The sequence below is a fragment of the Gallinula chloropus genome, assembly GCF_964237585.1.
Source record: "Gallinula chloropus genome assembly, chromosome: 2".
NCBI lineage: Eukaryota > Metazoa > Chordata > Aves > Gruiformes > Rallidae > Gallinula > Gallinula chloropus.
The window spans coordinates 139,481,999-139,498,568 of NC_140086.1; the positions used below are offsets into that span (position 1 = coordinate 139,481,999).

General features: G+C 39.7%; 1 protein-coding gene across 2 annotated transcripts in view; it reads right to left on the reverse strand.

Moving 5' to 3' along the window:
• CDK14 (cyclin dependent kinase 14) overlaps positions 1–16,570 on the reverse strand; it is a gene marked incomplete at both ends in the record, with an annotated part of 247,792 nt that overhangs the window by 150,386 nt on the left and 80,836 nt on the right. For both annotated transcript variants that reach the window (XM_084260301.1, XM_084260302.1), the window contains one exon: positions 7,232–7,326. In XM_084260301.1, the coding sequence (XP_084116427.1) occupies positions 7,232–7,326 (95 nt within the window). The remainder of the gene's footprint in view (positions 1–7,231; positions 7,327–16,570) is intronic.

A 16,570-nucleotide genomic window follows, 5' to 3' on the forward strand; every position in this document is an offset into this window, starting at 1 on the left:
GCAAATTCTCTGTAGCTTTAGTTACCTCTGATTATTCTACCAACAAATAACTAATTCCACATCGAGGGAAACACTTCTTTTAATCATAATCATGAAAGACAGTTCAGTGTAAACATGGTTATATTATATTTCTCTTACTGGAAAGGACTTACATTTGTAGTTTACAAAAAACAAAGTCCCACTAAAACTCTATGGTGCAAATACTCAAGGGACTAACTTAGCACCTGAATTTCTCTTTTTGATTCCCACCATCTTTTAACCACCATCCTAAACAAAAGTTTCCTTGCTTTAGAAGAAGCCAGTGGATTAAAGATACATTCATAATGTTGACACTCATTAGGGTTGAAAAATAGAACATCAAAGAGTTCCAAGAGAGATGAAGGACTTAAATTATTAATTACTGTTGTCACTGGAACTCAGAGATCCTGTTCTTCACCAGACTCAAGGCAGTCACATACTAACAATGTGGCAGCCCTCACTTGAACAGGAGCAAGTGAGCAGCATCAGAGATTCTGCCTCCCTCATCCCCACCTCCCAGCCTACAGCATTCAGTTTAAACTGATGTGCTCATTGAAGCACAAGGGCTGTGCTTGACCCAGGCCTGCTGGGAGCAAATCCCTTGGACTGTCAGCAGAGAGGAGCAGCACTCCGTATACCTCACATTGCTTTGGGCCCCACTGATTTTCATATGAAGGGAATCTGAAGACAAACACAGTGCTACTGCTTATAAGCAAAGTGGCCTCTTACAGCTCTGCACACTGACAGTCACCAGGGATCTTTCGAGAGATGCTGCTCCACAGCTAACTGGAAAATATATTGGTACATAATGGAATTTAGTTGGCAAATTGCTTCAGTGTTTGCTCTACCATTCCAATCATTCATATACATGTCAGTGTCAATAAATTATTACCCAATAACTTTTAGCACCTGTATCCAATTCTATCCTAGTTTTTCTACCACATCTTTTTGTGCAGTCCTGGGTAAGTAATGTAATAGGTTTTCCTTCCTCAGTTTCATCCCCTGCCACAAGAGATAATATTGCAAAGTCACCTTTGTAAAGTCTTTTGCAGGCTGAAGCACAGGTCATAAAGAGAACATTATGCTCTATGGGTACAATTACAGAGGAAAAATCCCTCAGTATTTCTTTTCACCACTAAGAATGTAATTCCTGAAGTGAACAATACATTCAATCATTCATCTTATAGTAACTTGTTAGTATTTATACTGTTTTAATATTTTTTACACCATTTGGCATTTTAGTTTAACATCAGTACAGGCTGGGGGATGGCCTGTTGGAAAGGAGCTCTGTGGAGAAGGACCTGGGGTCCTGGTGGATGACAGGCAGTGTGCCCCGGTAGGCCAAGAAGGCCTGGGGTACATTAAAAGGAGCATGGCCAGCAGGTCAAAGGAGGTGATGCTTCCCCTCTACTCTGACCTGGTCAGGCCCCACCTGGTGTACTGTGTCCAGTTCTGGGCTCCCTGGTATAAAAAAGACAGGGGTCTCCTGGAGAGAGTCCAGAGGAGGGCTACAAAGATGATTAAGGGCCTGGAGCATCGCCCCTATGAAGAAAGTCTGAGTGAGCTGAGACTGTTCAGCCTAGAGAAAAGAGGACTGAGAGTGGATCTAATTAATGTCTTAAGCGTGGAATGCAGGGGAAATTAGTGTGGGACACAGATGGAAATGGCCAGCCTCTTCTCAGTTGTCTGTGGGGACAGGACAAGGGGCAATGGCTTCAAGTTGGAGCACAGAAAGTTCCATACCAATATGCGGAAGAACTTTTTCAGGGTGAGGATGACAGAGCACTGGAATAGGCTGCCGAGGGGGGTTGTGGAGATATTCAAGATGCATCTGGACACCTACCTGTGCAACCTGTCCTAGGGAGCCTGCTTTGGCAGGGGAGTTGGACTTGATGATCTCTGGAGGCTCCTCGCAAACCCTACAGTTTTGTGAATCTGTGAATCTATTAGCCTTGCATGCAGTTTAACTTGAAGGTTTTTGTTTTATTAAAGATATACAATGCTTAAGTTTTTTAAAAGCATCTATGTACACACTTTAAAAACCCATGTAATGACTTTAAAATGTATAGTCAAACACATCAGTTAAAAAACATGAGGGGGGAAAAAAGAAGGAAAAAATACTGGGAATCTCTAGTAGGTAACCATAAAGTGCCTTTTCACAATCCATGAATATACATGAATTTATTCTTTTCCTAGCTATCTGGTACCCTCAGATGAAGAGAATTTAATTTGCAGATGAGTACTGATTTCAGACAATTTGCAAGAAATAAGAAAAGGTTCAGAAAGTTTAGGTCACTAAGACAACACAAATGAGAGCAATTTTTAAATATTCAGTGTAAATAAATTGGCCAAAACATATAATATTATCTGTGAACTGGAGCATGGCAACATGAAACATCTCATGGAGCACATGAACACAGCATGGAATAAAGCTAGGAATGGGTATGGAATAAAGCTAGGAGAATGACTAAAAAAAAGCAAGAGCGTGACAGATAAAACCAGGGCAAATTAGTCTTGTCAGTCATCCTCAGTGAAGGTTTCAGCATCATAAATTCAAAAATCAAAATACTCACATCATCTTCTTTCTTGTGAGCAGCCATCCACAAACTTATATATAAAATACGATGGTCAGCTATACATTCATAACTCATACACACCTTGCCAATATAAACACAGATAGTTCCCACTGATCATTCAAATATTCCCTGCGGCCCCAAGAATAACACAGCACGGAAACGGCATCTGGTGCAGAGCACGGTGCCTGCCCTCCTGAGCACAGTTTCCCTCTACATCCCGCTCTTCATACCACAAACTCCCTACTTGTTTTCAGTGAATAGTAAAAGGCATTGCCTTTGATGGAGATAAACGTAAAATGGCCTGGCTATCTGAAAAAATACCTTTCATCTTTGGGTATGTGTTGGAATCACCTTGAACAACAAAATATCGGGCTTCAAACAGAAACAGGAGAGGTGCCTCAGCTGAAGGACTATCCTGCACCTCAGCCTTTGAGCTCACACTGACAGCATCAGCTTCTACTGTGCCTTGCTCAGTACTCTACCCATTCCTCACGTTCATAGTTAAAAGAGATAGGGACCAGAATTTATTAGGACAATCATTTTCTTAGGGATAAAGTTAAAGTATGTAATTTTGTGGTAGAGAAAAATGCGTTGTGAGCTCCCTTTTACAAATTCAAACAATTGTGCAATACTTTGAGCATATACAACTTCATAAAGGTGCCAAAAAAAGTAAAAGGTGCACTAAAAATCACATGGACAAGCAAGAAACAGATCAAGATCTCGGTGGTGCAGAAGCAGTGGAGATACCATTGGCTTGCCTCTCAAAACACAGATTCATGCTGTGAAAGCAGCAGTCACAGATCACATCACTTTAACCGAGGTAATCTTTTTTAATTCTTTGCCTTGAAGGGCAATTGAACACAGTGGGAGGAGAGGACGGAAACCATGCCAACTCATAATATTGCCAAAAGCACAGGTTTTTCCCTTAAGTGCAATATGTAGCACTCCCAGTGAGAGCATGCAAGGCCTCCACACTGCTTTGTGAGGGGGTCTGGTTGGCAGCAGCTCCTTTGTGCTGTCATCAGCTTCATCTCCAGACTCTCATAACTCACATCAACATTTACGTGCCACAGATCAAGCCAGATCTCACTGCTGTACATTCAGGTAAATTTATAATCAAGCTCAAGTGGGACGAAGGTCAATGGCGGCAGGAAGATGTATGTGTTGATACTCATGCAGGACTTCTTCAGCCCAACCACGCAATTCAAAAGGCACCTATTACTTTGCACCTATCGTACAGCAAACGTCCAAAGTGTTAGCCAAACACAGAGTCAATGGAACACCCGTAATTTCTTTACAGTGTTATTACTACACCTATTTCTCCAAAATTTTACCTCTTTAAAACAAAAGACAGAAATCACTTCAAAGGGATCTGAATTTCATGCAGTCAGCAGCCTCCTGGGATTTTATACAACAAAGTAACACGTGAGAATCTAACCTGAATTAAAGTAGAAAATGAACATGCCAAGATGAGTTTCATCATGCACGCCTGATGTGCAACACATGAAATCAAATAGATTTGCCTATTGATGCAACCATCAGCCAGAAACAAATGACTGCTTGGCTATTTCTCCAATAAACAACAACAATAAAAAGCCCAGTCTAAGAGAATACTGCTTCATTTTCCTCAGTAACACAGTTCCGTTCACTCTGCTGCTTCCTCACCTCAGGGAATCATTTTTATCTGACTACAAAAAGAGAAATCCATCATCCAGTAAGAGGAATTAGCCCACTTCATTTCACTTTCCTGGGATACTACCACAAGCACTCAAATAGACAGAAGAGTAATGGGTTAGATAGGAAGGAAAGAGCTTGGTACCACTGATTCTGCTCCATGTTGTAAAAAGCCCAGCTTGCACTGAAAACAAGTTACTTAAAATTTAAAGTAATGCTTGAAGAAAGGAATGTCTGACTTTGTGTCTTTGGAGGCAGTTTTTCCAAATAGTAAGCTAAGGTCACAAATTTTTTATTCATTATGATCCATAGGGGAAATAAATTAAGAAGCTGAAATATATCTCAGGAAAGGCATTGAATAAACAAGCCCCACTACTTGCCACATGCAGTTGGTGATAAACGTTAAGCACAGTAATTCTGAGTACAAAGCATCATTCAAAACAGCTCAACCTGATCTTAAATTCTCCATCTTCAACTACAGCTAAGGACACAACTCAGAAATGTTTTGGCAAAATGAGAAAGGCAAGCATTAAATGTGGTTAAGAATTAGGGATTCTCAAACATTTTGACCAAAATGCACTTGTTCAATCATTACCAGATTTCCCAAATACATGTCATGTCTGCATTCTGCAGTGTTCCATGAAGGCTTAATCCTTCAGCAGTCAAACTGGGCCCGTTCTGAAACAAAAAAGCCCTCTTTTGACCTGTTTTGCTCATTTTTCTTCTCACTGAACCAGGGGAACTCAGTGACACGTATTGGTCTCATCTCTACATTACTACATCAGATGCCAGAAAAAAAATCCTGAATCCATTCCTGTATCACTTTAGATAAAACTATAAAGAGTCAAAGACAATCTGCCAGAAGAGCTGCAGCAAAGTTACTCTCTCATAGAATGGCCAGAGCCAATGTTGGCCCATTCATTCACCTCCCCTGCCCACCTATCACCCCCAAGAGTACATCATAGCAGTGACACTCTTTCTTCTTTGGGGATGCCACGAAGATCAGAGATTCCTCAATTTCTCCTGGGGACAAAATAGGTAATGGTGCTACATCACCTCAACAAACAACACCTTTTGAAAGAGCGGATAGTCCCTGTAGTGTTTCCCCTGTTCAAAGTGCAACCTCCTCCTGCTGTGAAGTAATTCAACTGTTTCTCTAGTTCAAAAAACAGAAGTCTGTACTGGAGGTGTTGGATCTGAATGGTGCTGTGTAATATGGGAATCATTCAGCAGGACGAAAAAAAAAAAAAAGCCAAACAAAATTAAGTAGGTGAAGGAATATTACTATAACATTAGGAATACTCTCTGCATATACATTCATATCCACACTGCAGTGACACACTTTTTTCAGTAAACATTTTAAAGACCTTGCAAAAGATGTTAAAAAGCAGCAGATTAAAGTTATACATAATTGTTATCATTCACACTACTCATCCAGAGCTTGCTGTTTATAATGGAGAATGCAGAGAGCCCAGTAATTTCAATTTATTATTCATTCAATAAATACCATTAAATTCACTGAAGTATTTCTTACACATCTGCAGTCAGCTCTACTAAAACAAATGAATATTTTTAAACAATCTATGTTTCATAACAAGTTCACAAATCACCACTGAATGAAGTAGCTTCAGGGAAGCCTATTCACTGATTGACGGGACATCTATAAACTCTGCTGCCTTAGTTCAATCTTATTGAAAGCCAAGGCATATGGGATAACTATCACCAGACCCACTCCACGATTTTACTAAAGGGTTTTAGCAATAAAGCACAAGTCGAAATCCATACCGTTTTCTAGTATTACATAGACCCTGATACAAAGCTAACATGTGTATAATATCTGGAACTTCACAGTGAAGCATAACTGAACCATTAACAATACAATGTAGTATCTTTCCTTGAAGAAAGCCGACAGTGCTAGACAATGCACGCACTGGCACTGCAGAATTGTAAATACCTCTACATTTAGGACATGATTTTATTCATATCCGCTGTCATGCTCATCAATCTCAAAGCTACTGAGAGATGAAAGCACCCCTCATTCTGATTTATTCCGAATATTCAGTATTTCAGTACCTACCTACTTAATGACCCTGGAAATGTTAACACATATTTCCTTGTTTCAGTAGTTATTCAGTCCCATGACTATCATGATTTTCTCTCTGCTGAGAATGGTAGACATGCCTCATCTATCATTCACTAGACAAAGTTTTTAAATAAAGACACCCATACATCAAATCCCTCTCTCAGAATTTCTTTATTAGTATCAAAAATTTAATTATGAAAGCTTGATTAACTATATGAACTTGCACAAGATACTCCTTGACAACAGATAACTCAGCTGAAGCACTAATCAAGTGTATTTTAAGTGTGTTTACTGCGTTATTTTATACAATATAGAATTACTTAGGGCACTGTGGATAAGAGAGTTGCAACAAATAACATTTAAGTGGCTGAAAACAAGTATTTGACACATAAACAATGGCTTATTTTGAGGTGAAGTAGTTGCAAATAAATGCTTGTAAACAAAGTAAACATGCAGTAGTCCAAAATCCCATTAATTCCCTTCATGTTATTTTATTCAAGTTTTTTAAATAATGACAAATAAAAGACCAACAACTTATTGGATGTATTCAGCATTGATCTCAGAATGTCAGAAAAATCTATTTGACAGCGTATAGTGCTTTTACCCCTAAAATTTCATTTGGTATGGGAACTGAGGAAGTAGCACAAGATCACAAGATCAAAGTACAAAGAAAACATGAGATTAACAAGATGGGACCTCATCTTGTTCTGATGCGAAGGTTATATGTTACTGATGCAATATTGTCTCAGCCTTTCTTTCTCTGGTGCACATGGCAGCCAGTAGCCCTTTGCAACAGGGATTTATGTACAAGTGCAGTGACATCAGTTAATAATATATGCTTATCTTCATTAAACACAAAATTAAAAAAAACACCACTTACTTGCTTTTCCCTTTGTACACTGTAGCATAGGACCCTTCCCCTAGTTTTTCCAGTTTCTCATATGAGTCTGCTTTTCCAAACTTGGGGCTTGTAGGCTAAAGAAAATGAAAAAAGGTGACCTTTCAGCATGTGTTGCACCCGCAACATTATCTGCTTTGATTGAGCCGTTACAGACCAAACGTCATTATCAAGACTCATAGATCTGCACATTTACAACAGCCAACAGTAAAAACCAATAATTAATAGCAGAGCTAATGAAACAATATAACAGGCTACTCAATTAAAACATCATTCAACACCCCAGATGGCGGTTGCCGATATCAATCATATACTTACCATCACTGGAACTATCAAAAGGATTCTGTTCTTTATCAAAGAGATTTTTCTGTTTTATTTTTCACATGTATCAACTCATATAGGGGGAAAAGATGATTAACAACTAAACCATCTTGTTAAAAGATTTAAGCAACAGCCTTAAACTGCCCTACACAATCAGATTAAAAGAGTTGATTAATTTTACAATTTTTTTACATTTTAAATTCTTTTTTTAGACTAAAGCCCACCCAAAAACATTGCTCTAAGTAGTCAATGTCCTGGTACATCAACCATTGTTCAGATACTGATCAAAATACTACAGCAAAGCATCTTTCATGAGAGTATCTTGATTCTAAATTGTGTTTACAGTCTTCAGACTGTGGACATAATCACACCATACTTTTAATGGCATGTACATGCACCATAGTTGAATAAAGTCCTGTAGCCTTAATATCTGCAGCCTGAGAGGTCTAACACTGAATCAAGCTAAGCAGTGGTTCTTGCTGAATGGGTCCGATAGCTCAGCTGGCCTCTGCAACAGACTGGTACTCACCCCCCTTTTACTCAGTCCTAACAGAACACCATAAGGCTGCAAAACCAGAAATTCACTGGACATAAAAACTTTCAAATAACATTATTTGAAAAATGATCGAGTTTTTTCAAATGCATCCTGTTTTCCTTAAGTTTCCCATTTTCCAGTTGTCTGGAAGGATAGGGCTTTTTATTTTTCCCCCAAGTCCAGAAAGGCACTTCAAAAAGACTGACCAGTAGCTACCCTTAGCATTCTCTACACGTATTTTAGACTGCAGTGCTCAGATGTCCCGTACCTTAACCAAGCAAAAGGGGACAAAGCAGAAACTTTGAAGGGTCAGCACTGATGCTGAAATCGCACACAGGGACTGACTTGTTAGAACTCTGGTTATAACATTACAAAGAAAAGCAGCCAAGCAAATCCAGCATGTTCAGGGCTGAATTCAACTGGGACACTCTAAGTCATGTGCAGCACAGTGCCTAGGCTCACATTTAAGATTTTATGCCTGATTTACAAAAAAGTACTCAAGTTTCATTTTTTTGAAAGGAGGCAAACATTACAGTACATGACACATTATCTGTGTAAATTCCTTTAAAACCATGGTTGAAAGTTTTAAATCAACTGAGTCTAAAATACACATATTTAAAGAGACAAGAGTATCCCAGGTAAGACAACTTAGCACCTCATACCTCTCCAATAGACCGAATTAACCATCAGAAAATACAAACATTCTCTTTACTCAACTATTCTACATTTGTCCTAAGCCAAAATTCTGGCATGCTGGTATATAAATATCTTTCTTGAGACTAACCCAGCTTTCCTTTGCCTGGTATTAGGATATACACATGCATGTTTGCAAAATTTAGCCCTTTCATCTGCCTCCAACACACATAGAACAAACTATTATTTTGGTGTTTGGTACCTAAATATTAGTAGACTGATGAAAATTTCTCATATGGGGAATCTTAAATCCTTTTCTTGTTATATTCTTCAGACCTCTTCATTACCAATAAGGCAGTAATATTCTGGGTTCCCAATCCATGCTTAAAGATGCATTCTGCATGGTTAGAAGGGAATTTTTTTTTTTTAATCACAGTGTTATTACAGATGTCATTAATAGAGCGGCCTAAATTATTAATACAAGTGGCCTTCTCATTTAAGTATCCAATTTAAATATCCAATTACAAAACTACCGAAAAAAAGCGTTAGATGTTGTGTCTCCCATATAATGAAGAGGGATAGCAAAGTATTTCCCAAATGGCAGGCTGCCGTGAACACAGAGCGAGTAGCTTTGTTTGGAGTGGAAGTGCTGCCCTAGTTAACAGTGAATAAATAGTTCACTGTTGGCTTCCTCGTAGCAAGGAAGAAAAAGGACAAGGCTTATACATGTGTTTTGCATCCATTCTTATTTTCACACTGAGATTTACTTTTATTTTATACCACTGGAAACCATAATATAAAGGTCACAACAACTTGTAATGCCTTAAGATCTTCATAGGAAACAGGAGGCCTTTAATCCATTACCACACAGTAAATCATCAACAGTAATTATTCCTACAACCTCAAGCTCATTTCTCCATACTCCAGCTGCCACAAGCACAGATTTAAGGTCATGCCTTTGACTCATTCTCCTCCTGGTAACTGCTGCAACCTCACCAAGAATCGGCAAAATGCTAAAAGCTCACATTTGGCGGGGGATGGGGGGGACAGGGAGGACAGCTCACTTTCGATGGTAACGAGGAGATGCCAGTTTTGACCCTTGTCCTCGGGGGCAACACCATACAGTGCCCCAGGGCTCAGCCCTGCAGCACCAATGCTGACCTGCTGTCCCTCCCCATAGACTGACTCACTTACCCAGTGCCAGCTCATGTTGGGTAACAGCAGACCAGAAACAACCAGAAAACATCCATAAACCCAACCCATTGCCCACTGACTGTGCCACGCGCAATTAAACCACATAGCTGATGCCCCCCTCTTTCCAGGTTACAGCACCTCCGGGGTGAAGCTCACCTCTGCTCCGAACCAGTAGATTCTCACACTGTTAGATCTCCCTTTGTGAAACAGACGTTATGTTCCTTGCATTTTCCATCTTAAATGCCTTACCCTTTTCCCTTACCATTGTTAAGGTATCTAGCGCAGAAAAGCACTTCAGAGGATGTAACACCCCCCCCCCCAAATAATTAATTAAACTCTGAGGCAGCAGACTTTGCAAACTAATTTGCATGACATTTCTTAATGAAACATGGAGACAGATAGGGCTCAGCACACGCAATTACTTTAGAAAATGAAGGAACAAATTTACCATTTCCCCAAATTTTTCTCAGTTTTTAAAAAACGAAGCCTCACCCGTTATTTCAAATTTACAATTACAAATTGCTTATAAAGGTAAGAAGTTCAGACATGTCTTACCCTTCCTGTTACTTCTGGATTATAAAGGTAGAGAAGACTGAGATAATGCAAGACCACGAAATTTTCCAAAACTTTAGTTTTTAAGCTTCAAGTCATCTAAAGTAAGGGCTATGGAAGGGATCTAAATAGTGTAAAGTATCACCTGAAAATTACACCATTTCAGCCTACTTTCTTTGTTATTGCATTCTCTCTTCCACACTCTTATTTTTTCAGCTTCATGGCCATTAACTTCATTATCAAGATTTTTCCACATTACTTTATCTTTATCAAGCATTTCTGTTGAAAAAGCCTTTCTACAGCAACATTATGGCATCCCCTTTTTTTTAAAAAAAAGAAAATTCTCATATTGAAATCAAATCTAGAAAATTGACATTTAATTTCTTCTTTTAAAGTATTTTATTCCATGTGGTAGAATATATGTGAATGCATATACACTGAGATTTGGGCCTGTTGAGTCAGAAGAGTCCCATATTCTGCCTAGGATATGGTTGGCTGAAATACATTTAGCAAGTGAGACATATCCAGACCACGTCAGATGTACGCTTGCATCAGCCACTGAAATGTCTCACAAGCAGAAGCCTTGTAGGAAGTTCCCCTATATTTTAGAAAGCTGGTGTAGTCCTCCAATTTGATCTAGACAAGATTTTTTAACAGAAAGGAATACTAATTTTAGCTAAATTTCTGCTAATTTTAGCTGAATGCACCTATCTTTATAAAAGTTTGTTGAAGGCTACTTTTTGAAGATACAACATTAAAGTACTTCTACTGCTCTTACCCCTCATTGCTTTTTAATCCTCTAAAAAAACAATATAGAATCACAGAAACATTTATGTTGAAAAGACCTTTAAGATCATCTTTTCCAACTGTTAACCTAATACTGCCAAGTCCACCACTAAAACATGTCCTTCAGCAGCACATCTTTATCTCCAGGGACTAGATATTTCAAGGTCCCTTCCAACCCCTAACACTCTGTGATTCTGTAATGGTGACTCAGACTCTTCCCTGGGCAGCCTGTTCCAATGCTTGACAACCCTTTTGGTGAAGAAATTTTTCCTAATATTAAATCTAAACTTCCCCTGATACAACTTGAGGCCATTTCTTCTTGTACTATTACTTGTTTCTCAGGAGAAGAGACCTACCCTCACCTGACTTCAACCTCCTTTCAGGGAAGCGTAGAGAGCAGTAAGGTCTCCCTTCAGCCTCCTCTTCTCCAGGCTAAACAACCCCAGTTCCCTCAGCCACTCCTCAAAAGACTTGTGCTCTAGACCTTTCACCAGCTTCACTGCTCTCCTCTAGAACTGCTCCAGCACCTCAATTTCTTGTAGTGAGAAGCCCAAAACTGAACACCGTACTCCAGGTGCAGCCTCACCAGTGCTAAGTACAGGGGCACAACCACTTCCCTCATGCTGCTGGCCACACTGTTTCTGACACAAGCCAGGATGCTGTTTGTCTTCTTAGGCACCTGGGCACACTGCTGGCTCATGTTCAGTCAATCAAAATATCACAATATAACGTGACTGTGACAAAAGGACAATCTTTGCCATGTCTGAAAAATGGTTATTTACCAAATATGCAAATTTCTTGTTTAGTTAATTAATGACTTCAAATCTTTCTTATCAAAATTTTATCATGATTTGCTGGATAAAAGCCAGAGACATCTCCTCCCCATGGCTGCACAGACTTATATATATCAAACGTTAGTGTGACTACTTAGGCATAAAGAAGCCTGTTGTTCAGTGTTATAGCTTTGCATCGCTACAACAAAAGAACTTTCAAAGCCAATAAACAGGTGTACCTGTAACCAAGACTGAACTGTTTAATGTGCAAAAATTCAATAGGCAGTAAAAACCCACTTGGCAAGAAATTGATACCACCGGAAAAATCACTGAAAAGTGAACTTTCATGCTAGGGAAAAATCCTCCAAAAACTCAAATGGAAAAGATGGATGAATTACTAAGACAGAAGGAAGCAAAGTTCCTCATGCCTCTGAAGAATTAAACAAAGCGTGAAGTCACTGTGAAAGTCAGCACAGGTTGCGGTGGATCATGTTACCCCCACGAGGACATTGGCAACTGGAGCACAGAACGGTGCATGTTCCTCCCTTCAGGAAACCCAGTGGGAATTTTACTTGTTTGCCTTTATGCTTCAGTATCCCTGAAAATAGTTTCCAGTATGGTAGTTTTCTTATTGTTAGCCTACGTTTTTTCCCAGTGCAAGATTAGTCTAAGAGCACCAATGAGCACAGGGAGTGAGCATCTTTAGCAGCACAGCTTACAGCTGTATCTTTAAGATTAGGTGGGGGTTTTTTCCCTCCGTTTAAAGGAATACAGATCATAGTAACAAGGATAGGAAGAGTATGCCAAAATGTTGAATACAGAAATAGAAGCAGCTACTATTTCAAGCTGATTTGAGAGTACTAAAAATAACAGAGAGAAAAAGAAGAAGAAACCGTCTTTTCTGACCAGGTCATTACAAGTAGCCATTTCATTGATACAGAATGTAGGAGGGATACCAGATTTAATCCAACATCTTGAAGTAGGAGTCCTTGCACTACACCACCATGTGAATACCTCTCTTTCTTTGAAATTTTCAAAAGCTATGTAGTAAAGAAAGCTTTAATGGAAAATTACACTGAAAAATCACCTGACTATTCTTATAGAAGCTGTGTGGGTTATGTTCTCATGCATTTTTCATAACTGCAAAACAGCTTGTGAATGTCACACTTAACCGTCACACTCCTAAGCCTAAATTTAAAATAGACCTTTTCTTTTTTTTTTTAAAGGCAGGATATTAAACTTCAATATAAAACTGTCCTCAAGGGAAAAATATTATGTTCACAGTACTACTGTAGATTATTGAAAATCAAAACTAAAGATCTGTTTTATTATATGCCTCAAAAGAAGGAAATTCATTGCTAGAAAAATTTGAAAGTAAAAGGCCACAAGGGTTAACTGAGATTAAATCACAAGATTCAATAATATTTTTTAATATTTTTTTACAATTTTATATTTTGTCTTTTTAACACAACGATAAAGCTTTTTTCACTAAACCATATCCTAGTTTCACACTAATTTCAGGTTGCATCCAACCTACAATAATAGGTCAATTTGATCACACTTTTTTCTCTCAGTTTTTTTAAGCCTTGCAAGTTGGGCTGTTTTCTAGGGCAATGTTCAAGGAATACAGAGATGTTTAAGAATACAAACTCAACTCTCCCATTACCTGATCCCATCCCATCTTTCCAACCCTTTAGCACACCACCAAAAATTAAGAGCAACTGTTTACTTGTTCTCCAGGGTAATAAAGCACAAGAGCTGGACCAACTACCACATTTTATCTGCCTTAGCACCTGGAGAGTATCCCCCAGGTTAGTGATTATTAAAGCTTTCCTTGTGCCAGGGAAGAAAAATCCACTCTACGCTTGAGCTCTGAAATGATCTTACCTCCATAAAAGGTATCGACCAGGAAGGATGCAGTTACCCTGGTAATTATTAGGTTCCTAAAACTGGAGAAGGTTGCATACAGCTAAAGAGGAAGACAGGTGAGAACAGCACACCAAGCGGCTTCGGCAGACTGAAATGATGCCCTCGTAAGGCCTACTCTGCCTTCATGAGGTCTACTCTGCCCTCGTGAGGCCCCATCTGGAGTACTGTGTCCAGATCTGGGGCCCGCAGTAGAAGAAAGATGTAGAACTATTGGAGAGGGTTCAGAGGAGGGCCACAAAGATGATTAGAGGGCTGGACCACCTCCCCTACAAAAGAGAGGCTGAGGGAGCTGGGCTTGTTCAGCCTGGAGAAGAGAAGGCTGCGGGGGGACCTCATTGCAGCCTTCCAGTACCTGAAGGGAGCTGATAAGCAGGAGGGGATTCAACTTTTTAAAAGGGTAGACAATGGCAGGACAAGGGGGGAATGGATTAAAACTAAAGGAAGGAAGGTTTAAATTAGATATCAGGGCGAAGTTTTTTACAGAAAGCGTGGTGAGGTGGTGGATGCCTCGTCTCTGGAAGTGTTCAAGGCCAGGTTGGATGGGGCCCTGGGCAACCTTGTGTAGATCCAGACCTGGGGGTTGGTAGCCCTGCCTGTGGCAGGGCGGTTGGAGCTCTATGATCCTTGGGGTCCCTTCCAACCCATGCCATTCTATGATTCTATGATGACTAACTTTTAGATAAAGTTCTGACTTTAGTGTCTACTTTAAAGCTGGCTGTCTTATGCAATTGCTTTACAACGTATTAATAGTATCAGTGCATGCTTTTTGCCTACACTTTTTTCGACAAAAGCTGTATATAGCAGCACTGAAAATTAATAGATGTTACAGAAACAGAAGAGAGGTCACTCTCCCAAGAGCACAGAGTCCATGCAGTAAAGCACCGCTCATCCAATTTAATTTTTTTATCTGAATGGTATTTTACATTTATGGGAGTTAGAAGATTAGGATCTTCTGCATTTAAATTTTACAGAGTAACTGAAAGGTAGTACATACACCTGGGCATGATGTTTGAATTAATTGCCATGGATCTTAAGCCATTCAAAGAGAACAAACCAATGTATATCACCTCGTAACTAAATCCTGACCAGATGGCTAGCTTATAAAACTCACAATATTCTATTTAAACACTATGTAAGAGTACTATTTTAGTATATAAAATGTGTATACCAAATATAATTTCACCTTGCACTGGGAAAATAAATAACGCTACATGCCTAAAGAGCATGGATCTCAAATGAAACTTTCAGAGAATTAGAGTAAAACTACTTTCCAAAGCCAGCATTATTTTGGGAACAGTGGCATCTGTTTGGTTCTGAGTTGTTCTTTTTTTATTTTGTCCAGTTTATTTTGTAGTTTTACTGTTTCTTCACTTTGGGAGAAAAGTGTTTTCTTCCATTGGGAGGCAAAAGACTCGGCAAAAGATTTTTAGAAAGACAAATATAGACAGATAGATGAGTATGCGCAACTACAGCTACATATAACATTATATATATATATATATAAACATGAATAAATACATGTATCTGTTTTGTTGGGCTGGATTAGAACAAAGATTTCTCAAGTTCCCTTCCTCTAACGGTGGCTGACAGGTGATGCATAGGTAGGCGAACACCTTCCTCACTACCTCCAAGGTGAATATTATCCATTATTCTGATACGTTGAAAGGATTAAGTCTGTTCAGCTGGAAATTTCATTCCATAATAACATCCAATTTCAATCAGCTTAAGCAGGTTGGAAATCCCACTCATAAGAAAAGATCTCATTTAAAAGAAGGGGGAAGACACTGTAATGTAACTGTTTTACATAAAGAGTATGTAAACCATACTCTGGGTGATCAGGCCCAGTCAATACGGGTTTATGAAAGGCAGGTCCTGCCAAACTAACATGATTGCCTTCTGTGACAAGGTGACCCACTAAGTGTATGATGGAAAGGCTGTGGATGTAGTATACCTTGACTTCTGCAAAGCCTTTATCACTGTTTCTCACAGCGTTCTGCTTGAGAAAGTGGCTGCCACTGGCCTGGACAGGCTCACCCTCTGCTGGGTAAAAAACTGGCTGGATGGCCAGGCCCAAAGGGTGGTGGTAAATGGAGCTAAATCCTGCTGCAGGCTGGTCACAAGTGGTGTTCCCCAGGGCTCACCCTGGGTCCAGTCCTGTTCAATATCTTTATCAATGACCTGGATGAAGGGATTGAATGTTCCCTCAGTAAATTCGTGGACGACACTAAGCTGGGGGGAAGTGCTTATCTGCTTGAGTGTAGGGAGGCTCTTCAGAGGGATGTGAACAGGCTGAATCGGTGGACTGAGGCCAACAGGATGAGGTCTAATAACACCAAGTGTAGAGTCCTGCACTTGGGACATAACAACCCCATGCAGCAATACAGGCTTGGGGAAGAGTGGCTAGAAAGCTGCCTGGCAGAGAAGGGCCTGGGGGTGTTGGTTGACTGATGACTGAATATGAGCCAACAGTGTGCCAAAGTGGCCAAGAAGGCTAATGGCATCCTGGCTTGCATCAGAAATAGCATAGCCAGCAGTTCCAGGGAAGTGATTGTGCCCCTGTACCCAGAATTGGTGAGGCCACACTTCGAGTACTGTGTT